The sequence below is a fragment of the Pleurodeles waltl genome, chromosome 7 (assembly GCF_031143425.1).
Source record: "Pleurodeles waltl isolate 20211129_DDA chromosome 7, aPleWal1.hap1.20221129, whole genome shotgun sequence".
NCBI lineage: Eukaryota > Metazoa > Chordata > Amphibia > Caudata > Salamandridae > Pleurodeles > Pleurodeles waltl.
The window spans coordinates 1126217094-1126244837 of NC_090446.1; the positions used below are offsets into that span (position 1 = coordinate 1126217094).

General features: G+C 47.1%; 1 protein-coding gene across 3 annotated transcripts in view; it reads right to left on the reverse strand.

Annotated features, from left to right (window-relative positions):
• GGA3 (golgi associated, gamma adaptin ear containing, ARF binding protein 3) overlaps nt 1–27744 on the reverse strand; it is a 525496-nt gene that overhangs the window by 188794 nt on the left and 308958 nt on the right. For all 3 annotated transcript variants that reach the window (XM_069200128.1, XM_069200129.1, XM_069200130.1), the window contains one exon: nt 4556–4693. In XM_069200128.1, the coding sequence (XP_069056229.1) occupies nt 4556–4693 (138 nt within the window). The remainder of the gene's footprint in view (nt 1–4555; nt 4694–27744) is intronic.

The window sequence follows — 27744 nt, forward strand, 5'->3', positions numbered from 1 at the left end:
CTTGGTTAGGGGAAGGAGGAGACTCCATGATGGTGCTATTAGCTACGAGCACACCGGAGTAATAATATACTTGTGGTTGAAAATAGCTGGTGAGGGTCTCCCAAAAGAAACTAGAGGGACTCCTTGGATAATACTGGGACAAGTGGTTACACTCCTGTTAATATTAAAAGATTGTTGGTTGGGACTCTGAGTGAAAACCTGATACTTCTACCTCTCCTGTATGATTCTGGCGTAACCTCAATGTGACATGAATGGGTATACAACTGAAAATTGTAATAAATGATTTAAGCGACCGAACTAAGTAAGGCTCCAAGATAAGGCTGCATTTGGAGCAGCAGTAAATGGGATTTTATTGCATTTACTGTAAATCCCAATTTGTGTAATAGGTTGATAGTGGTCTCTGTGTCCTGTAGACATTTCTGTTTGCTGGAACTCTTGATCAGCCAATCATCCAAGTTAGGGAAGACATGAATGTTTTCCCTTTTCAGACTTGGTGCCACTACAGCTAGACATTCGTTGAACACATTTGGGGCTGGTGTTACCCCAAATGGTAGCAGCTTGAACTGATGAAGTCCACTTACCAGAAACCGGAGGTACTGGCGATGTGGGGGGTGGATCAGTATATGAAAGTATGCGTCCTTTAGATCTAATGCTGTCATGAATTTGCCTTCCTGAAGTAGTTGTATTACATCCTGTAGTGTTACTATGTGGAGGTGTTCAGACAGAATGTGCAGATTGAGTGGGCTCAGGATTAATATAGGATGGAGCGTGCCATCCTTTTTGGGTTTTAGGAAGTATAGGGAGTGTACTCTTTCTTTGGTGTTTGAATAGGTCAGGTTCTAGGATCCTTTTTTGAGGTGTACCTTTACTTCTTCTTTCAGCAGGATAGGGTGATGAGGACTGAGGGTGTGTTTTGCATGGTCTGATATTTGGTGGCGGACTTTTCAGTTCTAGGCAATAGCCCTGACTAATAATGTCCAGCACTCACTGATCTGACGTTAACTCTGGCCACAACTGATGGAATTGTGGTAGCTTTCCCCCTGAAAGGTGTTGTGTGATCACGGGAATGGTTATAAGTCACTGTTTGGAGGTAGAGACTCACTTTGCGGGTGACCTGTACCAATTGTTGGTGGCATTGTTGCTGTTGACACTTCGGGGGTGTTGTTCTTTGAGACACCTCTTTCTTGGTATCTTCAAAAGGGCTGGTGTTTCTGTGATGTAGACTGCAAGGCTCCCATTGATTTTGAGGTCTCTGTGTCCTTCTTGATTTTCTTAAGTTGTGTAACGACGTTTGGACCAAAGAGGTGCTTGCCATCGAATGGGACATTTAAGATGTGTTTTTGCCCCTCTGGTTTAAATCATGAGATGCAAAGCCATGCATGTCTGCAAAGCATTACCCATCAATTAATCCATCTTGCAGCTGTGTCTGCGCTGTCTAGAGCACAGCAGATTGTTGTGTTGGATATTTGTATTCCCTTTGCAACTAAATATTCCCCTTTCTTTTTATATTGCTCAGGGAGGTGCTATAAGAGGTCTTCCATTTCATACCATTTAGCACTGTTGTAGCGTGATAACAGGCCCACTGAGTTTGTAATTCTCCAATGATTGGCATGACCTGTAGCAACCCTTCTGCCGGCTCTGTCAATACACTTACTTTCCTTGTCAGGCATGGTGCGTCCCCAGTGCTTTATAATGCAGCTCTTTTGTGCACTTTAGTTACCACCAGTGAGTAGGCAGTAGGGTGACCTCTGATGTAGAGATGGTCTGACTGTGAAGGTCTGTATTTCCTCTCGGATCTGAGTGTGAGTACCCTTGATTTCACTGGGTCGTTGAAAATTTTCTTGGAAACTTTCATCATTGAACCTATCGTTGGTATGTTCTGCACTGTGCGCTCTGTCCTGGATAGTGTTTCAATCAGGAAATCCGTCTCCTCTTTTGTACTATGCAGTAGTAATTTATGATACACTGCTGCCCGCTATATTACACTGTGATATGAAGAGGTGTCATCTGGTGGAGATGCCTTGGCTGGGATGTGTGGTTGTATGTTTGTATCTGGAAGTAGCATATCATAGTCATCCCCTGAGTCTGGGCTTTGTGGGGTTTGTCCCTTTGAATGTGAGTGGTAAGTCTCTCATGGTCAGGGCTGTCTACTTCCACGGCACCGTGAGTGGGTGAGGGCGACCTGGTGTGTGGTGACACTGGGCAGCTCTGTGACATGGGGTTTGTGGTTCTATGCTCAGTTGCCACCCTTTCTAGCAATTGCTGTGGAATATCAAATTCTTGACTTTGCCATCTGGAAACCTTCTCTTGCCTGCGGTCATCATAAGCCTGACAGTCGAAGTCCTGAAGGCCTTCAAAGACACTGCCTTCTTAGGGAAGCATTAAGCATATGTGATGTGTTTGCCTGCTTCTCAGTCGCCATTTTTGTTGCTGAGGAAGGTGCTTTTGTTTTCGGCATTTTAGGAACGGAGATCATAGATTAGATTTATGTGAATGTATACTTAGGCATTGAATATCATGATACTAGAATTTTTTAGGACATATCCTCAAGACCTGCAGGAATGTGGAAAGGTAGTTTTTAATCATTGGATGTATGTATGTATGAGAAGGAAGAAGTGTATGTAGTGAGTATGGAAGAGTGGGACGCTATTGTGGTTTAAAAAAACTGTAATCATGTTTACATTGTACTAAAAGTAGAGTTGTACCTATGAACTAATGTGAATATTAAGGAGAATAAATATAAATATTTGGACTCAATAATAAAGAGAATGAATCAAACAAAGTATATCATCTGAGCCTCGATGTGTATTCATGAGAGAAGTTTCCAGAATATTGAAAGAAAAAGGTAGACTGGGGTTCTTAATCCTCTTTGCAATGAGGTAGCCCTCTCCAGCTGCGGTGATGGCGCTTACATCGCCCTCAATGGTTTGGAGCTGTTGTGCTTCTTCTGGGGAGATCTTCGTGGTATGGGCCAGTCTGCAGTGCCACCTGCTTCAAATTCTTACGGTCCTTTTTATTCTTTCAATAGGTCGCATGCGGCGCAGTCTTGCTCTTCGTGCTCTACCGACTAACAGAGGTTGCACACGTTGTGGGCATTGGAGTAAGCGTATTCCGCCCCACACTGAGGGCACTTACGAAAAGGCTTGTCCTTTTTCCCCTAATTACCCAGAGAAGATCATTCTCGATGGGTTTTTGGAAGGCTATGGTGTCAAAGTCGGGTGAATTCTGTCCTTTCGATGGAATCTTATACGGTTCCAATGGCCGCGCAAGCTGTGTCTATGTTGTCACCAAGTTGCGATTCGTTTCAGCCTGTAGGCTTCCACAGGCCGCACGGACGATGAAGCTGCACAGAGCTAAGGTGCAGTCCTCCAGAGCCTGATGGCCGGAAAAACAAATCTAACGAAGGAGCTGCTGAACATGCGCATTACCTTGAGAAAGAGGAGAAATGGCAAACAGCCTTGACGGTAAAAGACTTCCTTGAGAAAAACAACTTGCAAAGTCCAGACCCAACACTAGAAGGCAGTAGTGGGTACAGCATGTATCTGCTAGCCAACTCATGCTACGAATACATAATCCTGGTCATCTGCTAATGTGTTCAAAATACACAATGAAGCTTTTACACTATGTTATTTCACCTACAACAAAGGATGTCATTTTACTATTCATTAAGTGCAGTGAGTCACACCTAATACAGAGAACTTCTGCTTTCTTTCCTACAAGTAGCGCATATTGACAATTACATTTCAAAACATAAACTCAGGATTTTAATATGTTGGAAATGTAGTCCTGTTTTACTATGTTACATGCTATGAGCTCTTCTCTCTTCATGTCGAATTAACCCATTTTCGTGACTCATTAACATGTAGGGAACTCTGACACCACATTTCCAGGGTATCAAGGTCGGATCAAACCAAAATATCAAAAAGAAATCAAAGACATACCAACAAACTGCTAAAGCTGTGTCCTCCAGCATAGATGGGTCAACCTGGTGTCTTAATGGAACATAGCAGCATCTCTCTACGTAAAATTGTTCTGCCTACTGTCCGTTCAGTATAACTCTTACTAAAAGAAGAAACATTACAGAAATCCAAAGTGTGGTCCTTCCAAACCAGCAACTTTTTAGTTTATGGTATATCCATTTTAAAAGGGAGGTCTTTAGATAACCATATTTAATTAAAAAGGCAATATTATTTCTCGTAAAGCGTTATGGGATCCTGTCACAGGCAGAGGTATTAATTCTTCCGGAATATCAATGACAATGCCTCAAGGGAGAAGAATGAATTTACACTGATGGTGGTAAAAGGTGACCGATTAGGAGATGGCAAATGAGAAACACTTGCTAAACAAAAGTGGCGCACATAAGTAGCACAGTGCTCACACTGAAAGGGAACACACTGACCGATCAGAGAAGGCGGCATTTACATTGGCGAAGATGAGAAGTTAAGGTTTAGCATATGAGACAATGTTGTTTAGTATGAGATATTGTGATTTAGTAAAGGTTTCTGCAAGAATGGAGGTCAGCTAAAGTGCTTACCGACACCCGCACTATACTCACCTTCATAAGCTCTTTGTCAGCCTCAGATGATTCCTCATTGTTATAATGAACAAGCATTTCCTGCAGAAGTTTGACATTGTTGGTCACTTCCTCCAGAGTGTGCATGCGCACTGTTACTTTCTGCATGCGGACCTCATCCTGCATTGCCCCAAGAAAAAAAGGAGGAAACAAGAATGAATATTGACAGTGTGGCGATACCCCACCACTCAGTGCATCAACCAGAGCAACCATTTATCAAACCAAAGTCATTTAATGAGCATGCAGAAACTGTAGTAAACAAGGAGCGATTTAGAATATGGCTGGCTAACTGCCAAATCACTAGGGTCGTGGTCGACCCACCATATTTAAAATCCCGCTGCTCTGGCACGACCTTCTAGGTGCAAACAATCCTCCTGACCTGGTGGGAGCATTGTCGACGAAAATATAACAGTAAGTGAATAGCCATGTCACGGCAGCACGTTCGGCCCTGTTTTAATTTTTAGAAACAAACTTCTGAAGTAGGGATTTTTTTCCTTAACAACAAAATGGAGAGCGAGATGTATGTTATGTTCCTGCCCGTGAATGTGTGGCTTGCCTGGTAGGCCAGGGTAACAATGTTCGTCAGAAGGCCTGCCCTAAAATTAGCACACTTTTGATGCACTGAAGCCAGCAGTGACCCTTAGATGGTTCCTCCGTCAGCAGATCTCCAAACTGTAAATGAGTGGCGAAAACCTGAAGTGGGGAGAATAGAACTTTACGGCAAATATCCCATTATCTCAAAATCACCCCCATCCCACCCATAATAACTCCAGGTGCATACTTTACTACCAGCTAATCAGGGCCGGCTTTAACATAATGTTGCCCGGTACACCAGTCCTTTTTGCCGCCCACCCCCATGATCTCCTTCCTCACCCCTCCATAGTCCATCTCTGACATACATTTCATTTTTTTGAAGAGCTACTCATAGTCCACTCACACTAAGTTTTGTGATCTGCGTGGTACATGTTCCTTGCAGAAGGCACATTGGCCCTCATTCGGACCTTGAGTCCCGCTCTCAAAATACCGGCGGGTATTTTGACTTTTCCCCTGGGCTGGCGGGCGGCCGCCGAAAGGCCGCCCGCCAGCCCAGGGGAAAACGACCTTCCCACCATGAAGCCGGCTCGTAATCGAGCCGGCGGAGTGGGAAGGTGCGACGGGTGCTACTGCACCCGTCGCGTATTTCACTGTCTGCTATGCAGACAGTGAAATACTAGCGGGGCCCTCTTACGGGGGCCCCTGCAGTGCCCATGCCATTGGCATGGGCACTGCAGGGGCCCCCAGGGGCCCAGCGACATCCCCTACCGCCATCCTGTTCCTGGCGGGCGAACCGCCAGGAACAGGATGGCGGTAGGGGGTGTCAGTGCGCCGCCATGGGGGATTCAAATGGGCAACGGAAAACCGGCGGGAGACCGCCGGTTTTCCATTTCTGACCGCGGCCAAAGCGCCGCGGTCAGAATGCCCAAGGGAGCACCGCCGGCCTGTCGGCGGTGCTCCCGCCCCCGTTGGCCCTGGCGGTGCAACACCGCCAGGGTCATAATGAGGGCCGTTGTCTCTCTGTCCTACTTTGTGATGAGTCAAAAGTGCCACTAGACACAATTCTGATCTCTCACCAGCAGAAAAATCAATCACCAGAATTATCTCAACATTTTTATTGCTGCCTGAAAATGATGGCCGAACAAGGAAAGTTAATTTGCTTCTAAACATATGTTATTTTTAAACACAGGGGCGGGGCTTGCCTGGCGTGATGATGGCCACCGCTTAGGTGAGCTCCTTCGGCCTCGCTTATAATCCTGCAGCATCCTGTGCCACAAGATCTCCTGACTCAGCCAAAAACACCGGCATGTGTAGGGCAGCCGGTTGAGTAACTGCTACTGCCACAATTTCACAACGAAAAGGTGCACGGAGCACTGCAAAAGTCCTGTGCCGCTCGTTGAGTGGATGGAGTTGGGGGGGGGCTAGCCGCGGGGCTCTCTGCAGTTTCTGGGGCCTGGACGGAGCCACACCTACACCCTTGAGTGATCCGTGATCCTGTGCCATATTGAAGGTGTGGGGTAGGAAGCTGGCTCTCTGTATAGTGCATTAAAACGAATTACACTGTGCAGAGAGTCCAGTGGATCCCCAATTGGTATTGCAGAGGCAAAAGAAGTTAGGACTAATGCTTTACTTGTGGTAGTGTGGGTGAGCAGTTAGGCTTATCAGAGGGTAGTGTTAAGCATTTGTTGTACTCACAGAGGCAATGAATGAGACACCACACACTCACATAATAAATTTGAGACCAATTTAGAAAAATGACGTTCCTTTTTAGGGTCGGGCGCGCAAAGCGTTTTGTCTCTGGTGTAATCTCTCTGTGGGCTTTTAACCACGCACATCAGTTTGGTTGGTTTGTGGGCTTGCATTTTAAATTCTGCTTGATTTAATTAGTGAAAAGCATGCATACGCCATGCTTTTTCCGGTGTTTAGCCCGCCTCGAGCACACCCGCCAACTACTGAAAACATACAAGGCTCCATGTTTTCAGTATGGTTTCTGGACTACTTTTTCTCTTTATTTCATAGGCAGCGCGATCTCGCTGGGCAGTCTTCAAGCGCTTTGCATGACATCGACCCTGTTACATGGGTATTTGCACTTTTGCCGGTTACATGGATAATTGCACTTTTGCTGGTTACATGGATAATTACACTTTTGCCGACACGTTTCACTACGAGCAAACTGTTTCCTTTTGTGTGTCTGCTTTGCACTCATTGCAGCCGTCGGCTTGCTTATGTGAAACTTTTACTTTTCATTTTCAGTTTATGTGGCAAGATAAGTTCAATTAGGAGTTTACAATGCTAATAGCTTTAACTCGAGCAAACACGAGACCCATAGCATTGCAAATGCTTGCTGTATATGTTTCAAACCCAAGAACTGCATCATCAGGTAAGCAGATTTACCAGCATAAATACTTTGCAGTTTCAAAAAACAAGACATTGCAATTAATCATTTTAGAAATGTTAACCTACGGGAGGAAAACAAAAATGCAGTTTTGCAGGTAAGTACAAGACTTAGATATCCAGTCTTCAGAGTTTTAGGTTGTCACCAGGCAAGGTTCAAATCAGTACCAAGAGTGCACCCACAAAAAAGCCTTGGGGGGGGGGGGGCGGGTGGAGAGATCAACTTTGGAGTCGGGTGCCCAATATTAACCAATGGAGACTGGTGGTAACCTAAGGTGCGCTGCTCAAGGTGATTAAAGCAATGTCAGGGATAGATCTCCTGGGGTTGAGGTAAGCACGGGGGGTCCCACAAGGCAGCACCAAACTCACACCCTCATTGGCAAAGTGGCGGCCGGGTGCAGAGTGCCAACACAGTGTTAGGTGTGCAATGCAAATCAATGGGGGAGATCAGTTTTGGGAAAAGGCTGCAGGCTCGGGCCAGGAAGCTGAACAAAGAAAACCCACAGCTGCCTAGGTAAGTTCTGATGCTAGGGGACATAGTGACACCGATGGTCCAGCTCCTCAAGGCCCAAGGGCTCCAGGTGCAAAAGTGTCCTTTGGCATTAGGATCAGCTTACCGGGCAGGTCGCAGTCAGGGGGAGTCTTTGGTATGAGACTGCAGGCTTTGAGGCAGAATCCGGTAGGGGTCAGCCCATGGTGGACTCAGTCTCAGAATTGCTGGGGAACCTTCACAGGACCGGTGGGCCACTTGGACTCGGGCTGTTGGCGGCAGGTTCAGAGATGGGTCCGGAGGCGGTTTTGCTGTTCCTCAGGGCAGAGTTCTTTTTCTTTTAAAGTTGGTTTCTTCTTGAACAGGTCCACTGTTCTCAGGAGATCATGATCTTTGTCAAAGGCAGACAGTCCTCCCAAAGCTTTGGATGTCACTGGGCTGCAGGACAGATTGTCTTTTGGCGCAGGATAGTCGCAGGCCACAGACAGGCCAGTAGGGCTGGGTCCAAGTCAGCTGGTCTTCGCAGCTGATGCGACTCTGTAGTGTCTGGCTCTTCTTAGGTCATCAGGAATCTGAGTTCTAGGGTTTAGGGTTGCCACCTAATACTGAATTTAGGGGTGTTAAAGGGGGTGCCAGGTGGTAGCCAGTGGGCTACTCACCTTTAAGGTGACTACACCCTTTTTCCGTTAGGAAGTGGGATTAACCGTAACCCTAGTGGTCTACATTCCTTCAAAACAAGATGGAGGAATTCAAAAGGTAGAATCCACTTCAGCTCGTCCACCATAGGGGTGGGACTGGCATAAAGTGGGCACATATATTAATCTGCCTAATTTTGTGGGGTCAGGAACTGGGTTCGGCCTTCTCTATCATTTGGAGAGGCCTGGGTCGCATTATAAAGGCGGCAAGGTCTTTGATGCTGTCTGCCCTGGAATGTCCATCCTGCCTGGACAAGGTGTTAGCACCTCTGCCCAAAGCAGGCCTTTGTTCTGAGCCCTCAAGAGTGTTGGCTCTCACCTCAGGAGGCCAGAACTCTGTCTAAGGTGGCTGCACTGATTTTGACCAGTCAGTGTCCATGCTAAGAGTTGGTAGGTTTTCAGGAGAAACCTCGAAGGTGCCCTCTGAGTACATGCATTAATAAATCCATTACTGGATTCAGTGTGAGTTTATTAATACAAGATGTTTGATACTAAACATCCCTGTCTTCAGTGAAGCCTTCATGAAGTTGGGGAATGACTAGTGTCGAGCAAATAAATAAAATGTCTTCCCTGTTCACTTACTCTGTCTGAGAATCGACAAAGACATAGCAGGGGCATGTCTGCTTGTGCAGGTAAGCCCTCACATGTAATATAATGCAAACTGCCTTTAGGGCTGCAAGGCCTGCTAGAGGGGTGACATATATATGGCATGCAGTGTAAAGAGGACAGGGTGCACAGACTGTGTGCCATATTGTGTTTTCATTTTAATTCTGCACTAAGACACGCAGCCTGTGAAGGCAGCACTGTGTGCACTTAGCGAGAGGGTCCCTGAGGGTGGCACAATTTGCACTGCAGCCCTTAGGGGCCTTCCTTTAGTACCCCATGCTCTAGGTACCCAGGGTAACATTTACTAGGAACTTACAGTGGTAGCTAAAGGTTTGCCAATTGGGAAAAAAGACTGAGCAGTTTTGGGGGGAAAAGATCTAGCACTGAGGACCTGTTTAGCAGGGAACCAGTGCACTCTCGGTCGAAATTGCACCAGAAACCAGGCAAAAAGTGTATGTGGGGAAGGGGGAGAGGGTGACCATGTTAAAAGAGGCCCTTTCCTACAAGGTGACAAGGGGGGAACTTTGTGCCAGGGCCACGGTCCCTGTGCGCTGCTCGTGCTCTTTCCCTTATTAAGCAGCAGGGCTTGTGGTGCAGCCCGGGGTCTGATTTCAACCCCTTCATAATGGTGGCATAGCGGTGCACTGGGAGTTCCCGGCGGCCGCACACTGGACTGGTGCATCAACCTTGGGTCTGTGCTACCTTCTGCGCCAGAGGGCAACTGCCCTCAGGATCTGTTGTCCTCATTACAAGTGTACCGACAGGCGCAGGGCCCACTGGAGGTGAAAGTGGACGCCATGATTGAGCACCGGTGATGCTGAAAGCTGCTAAGCCCCTGCGGGGAGTGATATCCTGTGCTGCCCATCTCGGAGGTGAGAGGTGTAGATTGCGAGTGACAGTCCTACGTGCTAATCGCTTAGTGTGGCTGTCAGCCTAATTGCAGATGTCGCACTACACTGGACTACTTCCCTTGGTCATTGCTGTGGTTGGGGGTCCTGGACTTTGTGTGGCCCGGCTAGGCCTTTGTTTGCTGCGCTACTCCTGGCATCTATTGCCTCCTGTTGGGGGCCCTTTTGTGATTGCTGACCCCCGGGCTTGCACTCTGTGTCCCCTGGTGTGTTGCCCCTGATGTGGGATGTGCTGCAACTCTACCTGCTACTGCTCTGCTTGGCCCTGTGCAGCGCCAATCCGGTCATCAATGCTCTCTACAGTGGTACCTGTGCAATTAACTACAATGGGCAAAATTCATAAGACACAGCCAAAGCTTCACTTCGACCTCCGTAAAAACCCTAAGCCTCGTGAGGAGGGTGCAGCAGCACCTAATATTGACGGTAAGATAGATGCCCTCAGCTTTCAGATGGACAGGATGTCAGAACGCATGGACAACATGCTGAGCCCCTGACATGTATCAGAGGCAGAGGATGATCAGGTCACTACATCTGCGCACCAGAAGCAACTGGAGAAGGCGCTCCTCACATTGCAGGCAAAAGCTAAGGATTTGGAGCCCTGCTCCCATAGAAATAACATCTGCATAACGGGCCTCGCAGAGTTCACAATTGAGGAGCAATTATTTATTGACCTACTGGGGCGGGAGACAGTCTCCAATTTCTTTGTAGTGGAGTGTGCCCACTGCTCCTTTGCAGCCCGCCCAGTTCCCTAGGCTAACCCTGCCGATCACTGCAAGACTGCTTAACTATAGAGATCTGGTTGCGGTGCTCCGCCGTTCCTGGGAATTGCAGGTGCTTCGTCATGAGGGAGACGAACTTTACATCTTCCCAGATTTCACACAGCAGGTTCAGAAGGTGCAAACGCAGTTCCTACCAGCTAATCGCAAATTGCTGGAACTGAACCTGGAGTATGGTATGCTTTATCCTGCACGGCTATGAGAGACGGTGGATGGGAAAGCTAAGATATTCAGTGATCCTAAGCTCTTGCAGAAATTCCTCAAGAAGCATGCTGCAAAAGGTGTCCACTGGTGCTCCCGAGGTCAGAAGAGTGTGAGCAGGAGGCCTCTCAGGACCTAGGGGCTGGACTAAGTCTTTTTATTCCTTGATTGTTTAATAATTGTAACATAGTTGCTTTTCTCTCTTCTTTCTGCAATGTTTTACAAAATGCCCTCTTTATCCTGCCTGATGGAGCTGGTTTGCTTGCTGTCTGGCTGGTCACAGATGGTGGTCTTGGAAGATTGTAGTTAAGTCAAGCTTTTGTGGGCCGTCCATGAGTGTGCATGATTTCTGTCCCAGTCGCTTGTTTATGGGCCCTGAGTGACTGTCATTGCACAGTCGGCAGTGTAGACCAGACGTGTGTTGCACGACTAGCTGAGTGATGGTGGAGTGTGCTGGAGTTTGGTTATTTTTAGTTTGGCACATGTTATACCTGTGATGTGGCCCCCTGCATATCTTCATAGTAGGGGTGCTCTGTGGGCACTCTCTGTCTCCATGTGTGCACCACATTGTTCCTCTTGGGGTTCTGTATTATTGGGTATTGAGCATGTATGAGGGGTACTCTTTTGCGGTGCTGTCTATTGGGGGCACAGAGTGGAAGGAGGGTGGCTGGGATCATAGCAACTGGTTATTTCACAATGGCGAGAGCTAATGGCATTGCATATTCCGTTGTGCGCTTGCTTGGCATGTGCAGTTTGCATGGGTAGGCTATGGCTGAAACTGCAACCAACATTGACACTAGCACTGGACACGCCTTGCTGCTGAATATTCTTGCTTGGAATTTCAGAGGATTGAAAGTTTGCAAGGTGGTAATGTACTTACAACAATATAACATTTATGTTGCAGTCTTAAAGGCAACATATTTGGTTCAGGGAAGCGGGCTACTCATGCAGTGTCCCATGAGGGGTGAATGCTACGCAGTGGGTTTCACTGTGCACGCGCGCTGGTTTGGGTCGGCCTAAATCTGGCATCAAGATTTGCATAGACCGGGGGTTTGGGACAGCTTTGTAGTTGTGCGTTGTTATAAAGAACATTTTGCTGTGCTCCTGGAGGGGGTATATGGCCCCAATTACGTCGGCCCGCAGTTCTATTACAATTTGCGCGCTAGGCTCAGCCAATGCAGTGATCTGCCTCAGTTATGGGTCGGTGACTTTAATTGTGTCCCATGCCCTAACCAGGATCGCTCCGGATTCCGCCCCAGAGGCCCTTGGCAGCGACCCTTGCTGTTATGGATATGGCTGAACAGTGCAGATTGCTCGATGTTTGGCGCTATAGGTTTCAACACAGACAAGGGGTATATCATTACTCCACGGTGCCTGACACACATATGCGCATTGACTATTGGCTCATATCTCTGAGCCTTGTGCCTCGGGTCCGGCGCTGTGAGCACCTGCCACAAACATACTCTGACCACTCTCCGGTGTTGCTGACTCTAGAACCGGACAGCACACAGTCCCCCCCCTACATTTGCCTAGCGGTTCCCGCACCACTCCTTACTAGATGCAACTTTCGTGAGGAACTTGCGCAAGCGATAGACAAGTACTTCTGCCTTAAAGTAGGGTCCGTCGACAAATTTGTCACCATCGAGGAGGCTTTTAAGTCCTGTATCGGGGGCGGGGGGAGGTCACCATCTTCAAAGATGCTGGTGTACAATGTCCAATCCGAGACAGCCGGTCACTGCTGGAGGCAGAACTAGCGGACCTGCAGCGTTCCCACAGGGAGGCTGGGGAGCAGCTTGTTGGGGGATACAAGAGCTAATTTGGATGAATATAACGATGTCGCTCAGAGCAAAGTCACCCACCTGGGTACATATGCGACGGCGCAGATTTAGGGTGAAGGCACGCGGTCGGGTGCGATGCGGGCGGTCCGTGTCCGGCCTTGCCATGAAGACAGTGCGGTGCTGGTTACTGGCGACGAGCAGGTGAAGCCACTCCATGCGACGAAACAGACGGCAGATCGGTTCAGCCGTCACTATACTGACATTTATACTTCGCGGATTGACCACGACAAGCAGGCCGTCATGGAATACCATAGCACCATGAAATGGTTAACAGTGGGACACAGGGAGCACCTCTTGGCGCCTCTTCAGCCTTCGGGCATGCCAAGCGGGAAAGCACCAGGAACTGGGGGCCGACAGCGGCCTTTTACAAGGCCTATCAGGATAGGCTCGTCCCGCTCTTAGTTACTCTGTTTGAGGAAATGGTGAAGGGTGGACACAGGCTCCCTACGATGCAGGAAGTGCTACTGGTCACCTTGCTTAAGCGGGCAAGCCAGCTGACTGCCTGTCATCTCATCGATCCCTGTCAATACTGAATACCAGTACTAAAATATTTGTGAACATTGTTGCGAACCGCCTGCCGCCTCTGCTCCCCGAGATCATCGGTCCCGAGCAGACTGGACTCATCCCGTGTACAATCTTAGACCTCTCTCAGCATTGACCCTGTCCTGCGCTGCCGCAGTTTTTTTGGATGCAAAAACCGCGTTCCACTCTGTTGCATGGGGCTTTATGTTTTCCGTGTTGCGTTGTGTGGGGGTTGTTTCCTGCACATGGTTTGGGTGTTCTGTATGGCGCCAAAGGCTCGCGTATGGGTCAATGCAGTAATATCAGGCACTAGTACCATTACGAGGGGCTACACATCAGGGTTGTCCCCGGTCCCCGCTCCTGTATGCGCTTGCTGTAGAGCCACTGGCTTGTGCCTACGAGAATACATGCTCGGCCAGGTGTGCGCTTCCAGCATTACAACCTGATTGTGTCCACCTCTGCAGATGCCATGCTTTTGTATGTCCGGGATCTGAACACAACCTCCCTCCGATACTTAGGAAGATAGTCTCAATCGGGGCCAATTCTGGGCTGGGCATTAACTGGAACAAATCCCGCGTTTTCCTCCTTACCCCAGCCATGGCGTGGGTGGAGATGGAGTACCCACGCCAGTGGATGGCAGACTCTCTGAGGTACCAGATGTGCCACTCCATGCGGACCCAGAGGTGGTAGGGAAGTACAGCGTTAAACTGAGGCTGCTGAATGTTGGATTTGTTTACCTCTTTCCCTTTGTGGTTGTGTCACCATCATGAAGATGGTGGTGCTACCCCGTTTTTGTTCCTGTGCACCAACATACTATTTTGTTACATTGTTCGTTCTTTTGGACTTTGCAAGCTCTTTTGGTGCATCTGGCATGGGCTTGGAATTGACAGCGGGTATGACGGGACACACTCACTCTCCCTCAGGCGAAGGGTGGGCTGAATGCCCCAGATTTGGAGGCTTAATACAGCACTGGATAATGCACGTTTGTGCATTACTGTCTGCATGGGCGGGGCATCTACTTTACCTTTTGGTTGGACCGGGATGCTGCCTACCCGCTGTCCTTACCCAGGACTTTACTTCATAGATGCCCTTGTTATCGCACTGTAGATCTTGGCACCACTCAAAGTTATGTTGAAGAAGTCTGCTGGTTCGCCAGCTGGGCCCCTGCTCTATTCCCATGAAATGCCGCTGGAGTGGTGTATGTAGTCCCCCGGGACAGGAGAGACGCGGTGGGTGCACTGCGGGGGCTCGGTATAAGCCGCTTGGGGGATTTTTTCGCAGATCGCCCCCTTCCGAGGTGGGAGAAGGTGAGTGATCAGTGTGAAGTGCCCTCTGTACTTGAGCAGTTTCACTATAATCGGGCCCGCCACACAAAGCGGGTCCTACTGGGTGAATCACTGGCAGAGCCTAAGGCGGTACCTGCCCTAACACTTGCTACAAGCGTTGTCCCTGCAGCTCGTGATCGCCAAGGTGTATGCATGCGCACAGGAGCCCTGGGGCCTGGAGTCAGGAAGGCGAGGCTGGACTGACAGGAAGAGTTTGACGAAGTAATCAGTGATAAACAATGGACTGCCTGCTTGAACAGCCGGCTTCAGCTGATGCACTTCAAATATTTGAACTGAGTCTATTACACTACGGCTCGGCTATTTCGATTTGGCCTGCGCACTAATTTCTGCTGCCCACGCAGGGGCGCTGCCAATGCTGGGTTCGTGCGTGTGGCTTGGCTCGGCACCGGTGTACAACGTTTGTGGCTCCAGGTGGCGGCGGCTCTGTGTGAGATTACAGGGAAAGCACTGTTGGGCTATGATAGGGATGTCCCGAGTTCCTGTCAGTGTCTTGTTGCCCTGGGGCTTTTACTAGCGGGCGCCCAATAGCGCTGAGCTGGATGAAGGGCCCGCTCCCAACTAATGCATATCATGAACTCTTGCCTATCGGAAGTCGCCTAGAGGTAATTGGGGACCGTACCGAGCATTTCTTGCGCGCACTGCACCTGGTGATGGCATAGGCATGGATGGCAGAGGAGCCGTGCCCTAACTATTGCAATGTGAAGCAGGAGAAATGCACCCGGGAGTGTGGCGTGCCCGATGCTGTGGTGTGCGATGCTACCTTGGGCCCAGGACCTGGTTGTTGTTTGCACCACTGTGTGGTGCTGATGGCGCTGCCAATATCTGCCTAGGCTTTTCAGTGTGGGGGTCGCGGTAGTTACAGTGACTACTGATTTTCTCATGTATGCTCTGCCTAACGCAGCCTGCTCTACCTTCACTCATGATGTGCACACTGCAACTTGTCTACTTACTTTACTCTTATGAGCTCGGTATCTCTCCAGTAAATGAATTCCTCTTGTTTTGCTGTCTGGTTGTTATAAAATGAAAATAAAGTAAAAACAAAAAGTTATTTTTAACTCCCCCCCCCTCACCAAAGACGCAGATGTATCGGTCTCCCCGCCCTAAGGCCGGCCTTTCTGCTAATTCGCACCCTGCCATGACTACACTTATTGCTGGCTCTCCTTGCTGTTTATATTACCCAAAATTGAAGTTATTTTTTTAACTTTAGAAGACTTCGACGGATTAGGCAACAGCAGACAACAGCAATATTTGCAAATGCTTCCCGTCTCTCCGTCCTCCTATCTGCTCCGAAAAAGACCGTCGATTGTGTTGAAGGAGAAAAGCCCTGTGAACTGATACTCCTATTTTGTTGTAGGAGTGGAAGTTCCTTTAGAGTCTTCGTTCTAGGGAGTAATTTAAGCAAGAACTCCCACTATCAGTGGCTCGGTCTGCCGAAGGATCTCGTGTCTGTTAAGTAGGCATTTTTCAAGTGGAGGAGTTCCAGCCTAAGGAGGAAAAGAACTAAGGAAAAATAGTAATAAAGGCAGAAAGCAGGAATGAAAAGGAACCTCAAAGAGTGAGAAAAAGAGCGAAGGAGTACCGGGTGTTGGATTAAAAATCATGAGGTGGAATCAAGACTAAGCAACCTCTGTATTCTGCACTCAGACTTTCTAAAGCGTAGACTGCAGGCTTCTAAACAACATTTTGGACACTGATATTTATTATATCACAAATTAGGCACAGCATATAGCTGCACCCTCAGGTCTTATGCCTGAAAACACCATACACAACCTCTGGCAGAACCTGAACCACTTCCTTTTGGAATAGGTTCTCCTAAGAGGATTTTCTAGCTTTTTCCTGAACTTCCAAGCTCTCTAGGCAAGGGATTTGAAACGTGAATTCTCTGGAACCACTTCTGTAATTTCAAGATGAGCAACGGAAGACAGGGATGGAGCACTCACACTTCCTTCCATGGATGTTAGGTCTCTTCTCTGGGAAATGGTCCCTTTGTAAGAGGTGTAGCAGAACTGGTGCGGCCAGGCTATACCCACAAGCATCACAGTGAACTCTGAGCTTAATCCTAGCCCAATGGAGAAATCTCACAATTATGGGAGCCGGAAACAAGGCCTACAGATATGCCCTTGTCAATCCGCTGCCAAGCTCTTCTTCAGCACAGTAAATTTCCTGCCACCCAAAACTTTAAATTATTGTGTTCAGTGTTTTGCCTAGTTGCAAAAAAATTATGAGGCAGCTACCTCAAGTGTCAAAGATGTGGTTCAGGAATTTTAGGTGGACCTCCTATTTCTGTACGAGTAGTAACACTTGTTTACACTGTTCTCTCTGATGTTTTTGATCCCTCAAAATGTGAGAGGTGATCAAGAACATGCCCTGTTGCAGAGCCAGTCACATAGAGCAGCAGCCAATAAGAAGAGGATGCTGACCATGAACACACTTGCCCTTAGCACCAAAAGAAAGGCCTTCAAAGCCTAGAACATGGCCTCAGTTCTAACATTTATCTGCACACCTAACTTCTACCACAAGGCACTGACAGAGAGTTCCATGCAAAGCGCCAAAGCAGAACAAACATGCTATCAGGAGTTAGCATGAGTGCTTCCACAACAACACAGAAGGTTCCTAGGATGATGAGAATAGGATAAATTTCAACTTTACTGCTCGACCACGCACAGATGCCTAGAATGAATGTACAGCTTGGCAATGGGGTACTAACCCAATGCAGCACACTTGCAGGACAAGTAAGCTCTTGACCCCCCCCCACATGCTCGCACTATTTTACTAGTTAAGAGGTGGTTGATCGCTTGACTGATGGCTGCATCTCCCACACAAACGAAAGCCCTACTGTGCAGGAGCCCAAAATTGATCCTATGTACCAAATATATCAGAAGAGGACCAGAGAAGATTATAGTTAATTCTCTGTGAACCAGTACTTGCAAAGGGTCTCCAAAGTCAGGTCTAGAGTACACTCTGCACCGCCCCTGGGCTCCACTCAAATGAGCCAGTGCAGTCCACCTTCTGCTGATGCAGAAAGACCATCTGTCCCTGCATCTTGGTCAAGATGCAAGGGATGGCATGGAGACCGAATGGAAGCATCCTGTACTGTTAGTTCTGGTTTCCCACCATGAACTGAAGATACTACCTATGCTTATGCAGGAAGGACATATAAAAGTAGGCCTCTTACAAGTTCGCTGAGCACATCCGGTAAACAGTCTGTCTAGCTGCCCAAACCCAGTCCAGAATTCAAATCTTAAACTTTTACAGAGGAAGGAAATGGTGGAGATTGTAAATATGTCAGAGAGAGTTGAGCAAGTCCCTTTTCTTTACACAGATGTTTCGGGCCTAGCATCCTTTCCTTCATGCTGGTGATGGCACTGGCTTAATTACTGTCAGAAGCGGCTTCGAGGGATCTCGTATCTGTTAAGTAGGCATTTTTCAAGTGAAGGAGTTCCAACCAAAGAGAAAAAGAACAACAGAAAAACAGAAGTGGTTTCAAGGCCTGGGCATACAGGAGCTACTGGCCCACAATCATGGTAGTAGGGTATGTTTACTGTAAGAAACTGGATTATTAACCCATTGGCAGCCAAGGACGTAACGGTTACGTCCTTGGTTGCGGCGCTGAGGCGCCAGGGACGTAACCGTTACGTCCTGGGACCGGCTCATGGGGGGAGCGCTAGCGCTCCCCCCATGAGCCTTGCCTCAACACCCCCACTGCAAGGATGGAAGGGGAATTGCTTATTTTTATAAGGCCAATCTGCCCCCAAGGGGGGCAGAAACCACTAGACACTAGAGATTTTTATTTTTTGGCACCAATTTCACGCAAGGGGAGCAACCCCTTAGGCAAGGGTCGTTCCCTATTTTAATTAGGCCGATCTGCCCCCAAGGGACACTGCCATGTAGAAAAATCCACAAGACCTAGACACATCTGAAAACTAAACATCTGGGTGATTCCAGGGTGGTGTGTTGTGGTGTGCTTCACATGCACCCGCACCATTTTTTTTTTAACTACAATGCCCTGCAAACCTCCAACTTTGCTGGAAATCACACATTTTTCGCACATTTTTGTGATGGAATCTTCCGGAATCTGCAGGAATCCACAAAATTCCTACCACCCAACAGGGGTTTTCTGCCCCCTGGCCGATCTGCCCCGAGGGGGGGCAGAAATGGCCAAAAACAATTTCGCTCCCCACACATAAATGAAAAAGAAAAATATATATATATATCCCCGGTGTCTAGGGGTTTTCTGCCCCCCCCACCCCTGGGGCAGATCGGCCTAATTATACTAGGGGCGGGCAGAAATGGCCTAAAAATTATTTGCCCCCTGGGGAGCGGCCCTTGCCCAAGGGGCTGCTCCCCTCGTGTCCATTTCACAAAAAAAAAAAAAAAAACCCTGGTGTTTAGTGGGCATTTCTGCTGCCCGATCGCACCATGATCGGGCAGCAGAAATGCTTGCAGAGACATGAAAGGAAAGGCCTTTCCTTACCTTTCATGGCTCTGCCGGCCCCCCTCCTCCCGAAAAGAAGAGAAATGCTTTTGCATTTCTCTTCCGCATCGCGCTGGAAGCATGGGAGGTGACATCTGATGAGGCCTGAGCAAAAACAGTTCTATGAATGTGGGAGTATTGAATTAAATTCTTTTTACCACTGGAAGTCAATGTAGGCTCTTTAGTTTAATTGAAATAGAAGGAACAGTTTCTTACCTGTAATTCCATTTTTCTTGTAGGGGAATTTCCATTGTAGTTATAAGCACTGAATAGTCCCACCTACGTGGCGGGGACCCCGGAGCACTTCTTCATAATATATATTCTTAAGTGGAGATGTTCACCTTTCTTTGAGAAGGCCTGCAGAGTCACTTACAAAAGATAATTACTGTGCATCCTATAGGGATAGGCTACAATAGCCCAAATCTTCATCTTTAATTAAAAAAGGGGCCTAGAGATTATATATGTTTATATAATTTGATGGTGGTTTACTAAAAACAGCATAAATGTCTTTCACCAACCCTTTTTTGGAGTAACAGAGATGAGGCAACCTAGAACAGTCTAGCCCCATAGGCTGCCATTATATGAGTGAAACTAGAGTCTGTGCCTTTGAGAACTCAGAGACCACCAGTATCCCATCATGCTGAGCAGGTGACAGTTGCTTCAGTTTTTTTTTTTTTTTTAAAGGCAGTGTGTGTGTGTGTGTGATGACACTTTAGAGAATCAGTGAAGTCTGTCCGATCCACCAGGAAGGAGGAAGGGTTGCTAATGACTATAATGGAAATTCCCCTACTAGAGAACTGGAGTTATAGGTAAGAAACTATTCCTTCTCTCGAAGGGGATTTCCAATTCTAGCCATAAGTACTGAATAGAGTAGACGCACATCCCTGCCTGAGGCAGTGAAGAGGACAAAAAACCAATGCAATTTCAAGCAAACAGACCTGTCCTACTTGAGCGCCTGCTTTACCATCTCAATCTAAGCAGCAGTGCTTGGTAAATGTGTGGACAGATCTCCAGGTGGCTGCTTTGCAAATCTCTGGGATAAGGATATTTCTTAATGAAGCAGCTGTGCTGCCTTACCCCTAGGAGTGTGCTTTAGGCTTATCCGATAGTGTTTTATCAATCTTTTGATAACATAAGAGGATGCAAGAAAAAATCCATTGAGAAATGGACTGTTTAGAAGAGACCAAACCAGTATGGACTGGAACATAGTTGATAAACAGTTTGTTCGACCTATGAATATCTTGGAATTTATCTAGGTAGAATTTTAAAACTCTTCTTACATCTAGGGATTGGAGAGATCTTTTCACCGGAGTAGACAAATTATGGAAAAATGTTGGAAGACATATAGTCTGATTATTGTGAAAATCCCAAATAACCTTTTGGGAGGAACTTTAGACGAGTTCTGATAACCACTTTGCTGGAGTGGAAGACTGTATATGGTTCGTAAGAACAGAGTGCCTGGATTTCGCTAACCCTGTGAGCCGATGTTTTTGCTACAAGGAAAGCTGTTTTCCAGGAAAGGTGTTGCAGGGATGCTTTGTGTAGATGTTCAAAAGGACCACACATTAGGCAAGAGAGTACAATATTAAGCTCCCATGGTGGCAACAGATGCCTAAATGGGAGGGAAAACCTTTTTCAAACCTTCTAGAAAATCCTTGATGACTGGGATTTAAAAAAAAGAGGTTTGTGAAGGACATTTTCCTGTAGGCAGTAAGGGTTGCTAGGTGAACCTTTATAGACGAGAATTGCAAGCCAGATTTTGCCAGATGAATTAAGTATGGCAGTATGATGTCTTCCTTGCAAGAAGTGGGGTCCACGTTCTTGGAGGAACACCAAATGCAGAAACTTTTCCATTTGAAGGAATATGCGGAATGGTTGGAAGGCCGCTTTGAGGATGTCCATGCATTCCTTTGGCAGATTCAAGTGTCCATACTGTACTACCTCAGGAGTCATGCTGCCAAATTCAAGGAGGAGAGATTGGAGTGTAGTATCTTGCCTCGGAACTTTGTCAGGTCTGTCCTGCATGGCAGCCTTGAGATGTGGATGGATAAACCGACAAAGAAGGTCCGTAGACCACCACTGACGTGGTCACTGCGGAGCAATTAAGATCATCTTGGCTCTCGAATAGGACAGCTGGATGAGAATTGCTGGTATTAGGGGAACCGGTGGAAAGGTGTAAAGAAATCTGCTGGGCCAATCGATTCATAGGGCATTCCCCTATGGATCCTGGAGGTGAAGCTTCTGCATTTTTTGTTTTCTGCAGTGCCAAACAGGTTAATGGAAGTTGTGCTGAGAGAGCTGCGGGAGCATTTTGCACACCTGGAAGATGCATAGCAGCGATTGTTAGATTCCTAGCTATGAGCCATTTCCATATTGCCACGGCTTCGTTTGATAGAGGTCTGGACCTTGTCCCTCCCTGTTGTTGAGGTTGTACATGTTGGTTGCATTGTCCGTCTGGACAAACACGGAGTTGGATTTGAACGACGGGTGAAACGCTTTCAGCACTAGATGGACTGCGAGTAATTCCAGAAGGTTGATATGGTATGTAGACTCCCTCTCTGACCACATGCCCTGAATTTGGAGGTGCTCCATGTAAGCCTCCCACAGCCTAGTAGTGGGTCATCCGTCACTATTGTTTGACGAAGAACCTCCTGATGAAAAGGCATCCCCCGAAGCAGGTTGTTTGGGGAGCATCACCATTTCTGTGACAGCTTTGAATGACAAGATAGTGTTATCCTGTCCTCTCAATTGGCCGGCTGCTGGTCCTACTGGTCCACTAGACATTCCTGTAAAGGTCGCATGTGGAGATGAGCATTCGGAGTGAGGAAGATGCAGGATGCCGTCGAGCTTAGGAGAGAGGATATTGTTCCCACTGTTGGACAGCAAGCCGTCATGAGAGTGACATTTCCGAAGGATCGATAAACGTCTCTCCTCCGAAGGATACACTCTTTCCTGTAATTTGTCGATGGCCGCTCTCAGGTCATGCAATGTCTGAACCGGGACCAAATATGACTTGAGGTTGACCCGGAGGCCTAATGTTTGAAGAAGACTGCAAGTCCAGTTGTAGTGAAGCTGAGCTTCTGGAGACGTGGATGCCTTGATCAGCCAATTGTCTTGGTAGGGGTAAACTAATATTTTGTATTTCCTCATGTGGGCAGACACCACTGCCATGAACTTCGAGAATTTTCTAGTTGCTAATTTGAGACTAAACGGAAGGACTTTGTACTGGTAGTGGTCTTGACCTACTACGAACCTCAAAAACTTGCAGTGCTTTCTGGCAATTGGAATGTGAAAGTATGCGTATTGAAGGTCGATGGAGCAGAGCCAATCCCCTTGGTGTAATTGGGGATACATTTTGTGTTAGGACAGCACCCGGAACTTTTCTCGCCAAATCGACTTGTTGGCTGATTTGAGGTCGAGAATGGGTCTGAATTTGTTCTTGTCTCTCTTTTTCACCAGGAAGTACCTGTACCTGTTCCTCATTGGTGGTGAGGGACAGGTTCCACCGCTTGTTTCTGTAAGAGTATGTTGACCTGTGACCATAATACAGGGAGTTGAAAACTGGACGGTCTTGGAGGGATGGACGGTGGAGGACTGGTGAATCTGAGACAATATCTATTTGATACAATATTCAGAACATAGATGTCTTTTGTTATTTTTTGCCACTCTGCCAAATGAGATGATATGCTGCCCCCCCACCGCAGTGGGTAACAGAAGAGGGGGAAGTAACGACTCGGAGTTTGAAAGCGGATTGTTGTTTTCCACCTTGAGTGGTCTACTGGGTGGATCTACCCATGGCTTGTTTCCTCTGCTACTGGTGGAAGGGGTGTTGATGCTGTTTTTGGGCGCCTCTTTGGTGTTGTCCTCACTCTGGGTAGAGTATCTTATGTGGTAAGGTCGGAAAGATTTACGTTGTTCTCTGGATCTTTCAAAGCTGACAGTTTTCAAGGTCTCCATCTCAGCCTTCATCCTCACCATCTCGTCATCGGTATGACTTCCGAAAAGAGTTGTGCCAGAGAATGGAAGATTTAAAATTGTCTGCTGAGCCTCTGGTTTCAGAGAGGTAAGAGGAAGCCATGCATGTCTTGGGAGAGCGACCCCATGGAACTATTCATGTGCTGCAAGGAGTGAGGAGTCAGCCGCTGCACTAATTATCAGGGCTGATACAAACAGCTCTCATTAAGTATTTCCTGGAAATCCTCTCTTTTATCACTTGGGAGATGGGCCACAAAATGTGCATTGGAGTCCCATTACACCGTGTCATACCTGCCTAACAGGGCATTAGAGCTTGCCACCTTCATTGAGGTTGCATCTGTAGTGCAGGCTTTTTGCCCAACTGAGTCAATTCTTCGTTTTTCTTTATCGAGAGGTACTGTGGAAGTAGCGGCATGATGTTTTTTGACCTCCACTACTATGACTGGGTCCAGTGTTGGATCTGTCCAAAGGATAGCCGGATCCTGTTCTGGAGGGCGGTACTTCTTCTGAAGCCTGGAATGGGGTAGCTTGACCGAGGCTGGCGTTAAAAACAATTCCATCTCTGGTTCTAACAAGCTGGTATTAAAGGTAACGGATGTCTGGATTGCTGACCTGAGTTGGAAGGTCTCAAAGATGACTGAAGTCAACAGTGTTGGGGTCGACATCGGGATATTTAATTTTGCAGCTCCTCTCACCAGGATGTCTTGAAATGTGGTAATGTTATCCACAGGTGATATACGTGGTGGTGGGGAGTCTGACAGTGTTGGAGAGTAACATCTGGTAGTGGAGGAAGAGGTGTCAAGGGTGTGTCTTCAACGAGATCTTCTGGAATTGTGGCGATGTTGTGAATGCCTAGTTGAAGGAGATGAGCGTCGAACTATGGTGATGGTTTCTAGAACAATGGCGTGATCTAAAGCGAGTTGTGGACCTCGGAACTACTCGTGCTGGAGGGAGAGGAAGTGATGGTGGTGGAGGTACAGTTTGAGGTGATGGAGGAGGTGGAGAAAGTTGAGGAGATGGTACTGGCAGCAGAGAGCCAGGTGCAGCTCTTCAGGGGAAGTATTTTCTCGAATACTCCGAGTTTAGAGAAGTATAGATGTGCCTTCTCTTCCATCTTGCCTCCTGGAGTCTTGAGGAGGTTGTAAAGCTCCTCGATGTCGACCGTTCTCTCTGCCTGGAAAGTCGACCTGCTTGTCGATGGTGATATCAGTATCGATCATGACGTGGATCTCATACAGAGTTTTGGCAGTGACCTGGTTGACAGTGAGTGTCGATGGCATCGGACTCTTCACCGTCGATAGATGTCTTGTTGCTCTCGACATCAGTGTCCCATGTCTTGATGGTGACCGACGGCATTTCCTCAACGGCTAGCCATGGATGAATGGCGAACACATAGAGGCCATACCTTTCCTCGAAGTTTAGGTCCTCAACGTCGATTGGGACCTTCACAGTTAGTTTTTCAGCTGTTTTTTGTCTGGGAGGCTCACCAGATACAGATGAAAGAGCTCTGATAGAGGTATGAGCCTCTCCTCGCTCTGAGGTCCCTCTTACAGACTGTGCCTCTTGCCTTCTCCTTTCCTCTGTTCCATGGAGGCAAATCTTTTCTCTGTCTTTGAGGATGCATCTGGAGAAGGTCCTGCAATGTTGACATGACCTGGAAGTGTGTCTGGTGGATAGAGGATGCCCACCTCATGAGGGTCTGTCTTGGCCTTCTTTCTTCCACAGGATGGACATTTATCAAAAAGAGAAGGCATTTTTCAGAGAAAACACCTTTAAGTTCTGTCAGGAAAAGAGAGAAAATGCTTGGTAAAGACCAAAAACGTTGAATAAAACAAATGTCACAAAATTACAGAAGTGAATTTTGAAGAAACAAGCCAAATTTTGGCCAAGCTCAATGCTCCAGGATCCTCTCAGCAGGAGCGGGAAAAAAGAACTGAAGCAACTGTCACCTGCTCAGCATGATGGGATATTGTTAATACCGTACAGAGAGTCTTTAGCAGACCAAAATGAGCAAAGGCAACATTTAAGAACCTGATGTCTAAACAAGAGCTTATTGTCAAATTTGACTCCTAGATTCTGGACTACGTCAGCTGGAGATAGATTCTTGACTACTTCAGCCAGAGATGGGCCGAGCTCCGAAGGCCACCAGGAATCGGTTCAGTGTTCTCTGTTTTTTCAAAATATCAGGAGTTCTGTTTTATCAGAGTTCAGCTTTAAATGCTTTTCATTCATCCATTCTGATATTAATAATTGACATCGCCTGAACAAAAGTGCAATAAAGTTCTGGTTGTTTGTAAAAGTGCTTATAAGTCGTATATCGTCCCGATAAGATATCCCTTTTGAAATCGAAGCCCTGAATCAGGGCTGCCAGAAGGGTCATATAGATTTTAAAGAACATAGGACTCAAAGATGACCCCTGTGGTATTCCACAGTCCAGTGAAGTCGGATCCAACGACACAAGGAACATGCACTAATTGAAACCTATTGGTGAAGAAACTGGAGATCTATGCAATGCCAGCCCGCCAATCCCTACATCTGCTAGCCTCTGTATTAGAATGGTGTGGGATATGGTATTGAATGCTGTTGACAGATCAAACAAAACAAGAGCAGCAGTTCCACAAAAAGCAACCTGCATTTCTCTCCTTACGAATTTAATTAACTATTGAGAAGCCATCTGGATTCGTCTCTGCGATGCTGGGGCCAGGGCAGGCTTTAAGACAGGTCTGAGTAAGAAAAAAAGGCATCAGAATTTAACTCTACAATGAGATAATAGATTTCATATTCGTGGATCTGGTGTTAATAAGGTAGAAGCTAAAAAGCTAATCTTACTTAGAGGCCAGCCACTTACGAACCCCTAGGGAACCTCTAGTAGCTGGGAAGAAAAATTAAGTGCAGTGAGGAAGCTCTTGTTCTGAGCAACAGAATTCAGCAAACTGGGTGGAGTGCGCTGGGCACAGTTCATGCATGGACGGGCTTGCCTTTGGCAAGTCCCCTGTATCCCTGTAGCTTGAACAGACGGCAGAATTATGGCCCTTGGATTCCATTTCTTTGTCCTGGGTATAAAACGGAGCAGGTCCAGAACTTCAGGGCTCCTCTCAGGTCACAGACAACATGTTCAGTCCTCTTCTGTTCTACCTCAGCTCCAGCAATATTCTAAAGTGTGTGCCTGGAGATGCTACATTCATGGCCAGCATGAGATAGTGGGTGTGAATGACTCCTGAGCATGCCCTAACAAATGGGTGTAAAAGTTCCAGTGGCCACCCCTACTCACTTTGGGCATTTTCAAGATGGTGAAAGTCTTCGGTCACACTAAACTAGCGTTCTAAGGGCTGAGTGTGTGAGTGGGGAATGTACTATGGTAATCCTAGTGTCCTCCCTCATCCCACACTCCAGTTTAAGGCAGCCAATGTACCCACAACAAAGCCAGAGACAGACATCTTGTAGGACAAAAGCAGGATTCTTCAGTAACCAGACAACGGCTCCACAAACATTTCTTTGGCATCCTCTTTCCTTCCTTTCAAGGGCATCCTACGTGTTACATTTTAAGCCCTGCAGACCTGTCAAGAAGCAGGGGTGTGGAATGTTATAAATTATCTACTTGTCAATGGGACAGGACACTTTATAAACCTACTTGTCCTGTAAAAAAAAAAAAACACTTGTCCCTTTGGTGCCATGCAGTGAGATGGCAAATTATGCCAGTGTTCTATTTATATCAGGGCTCTGATAATAGCCTCTCTGATGCTAGGAATCATATTATAGCAGGGGTTGGATTCTAGCAATGGCCTGATATTAGCACCGTTCCACAAATCTACATACTAGGGATGGAAGTAGCAGGAAGCTGTGCTTCCAGAGTTGGAAATCTCTTTGGAGTCTGTGCACACCTACAAACTTGCATGTTTAAGGGTTTTCACCAACTCTTCTCTAATCTTTTGCCACACTGTGAAAAGTTGACAATTTATTCCTGACAAGGGCAGAATTCAAACTTTTTTGAAGGTGGGGTAAAAAAAAGAGTTGCAGGGAAAGTAATCTTGGAATCGCTCAGGAGATTTTCACATGAGCAAATATACACATCCGTACTTGCTCCTGCTTGAATGCAGTTCAAACTTTTTCTAGGAGTATGGTTTCCAGACCTACTTCTATAAATTCTTGTGAATTAATGAAAGTCATAAATCTGCACTAATGCAAGGGTATATATACCATGAGAGCAACTGTGTGTCATTCTTTAAGAATTGGGCGCTTAATTAGGTCTGAAGTTATATGTAATTTTATTACAAACCTTTTGTCTTTATTAAAATTACATTTATCTTCATGTATGGTTAACTTCACTGTGACAGCATTCTGCTCTTTCACAAGGGGTGTAACAGCACACAAAATAGTTTCCGTAAGTGCCAAGGGCTACTATGGCACATGTG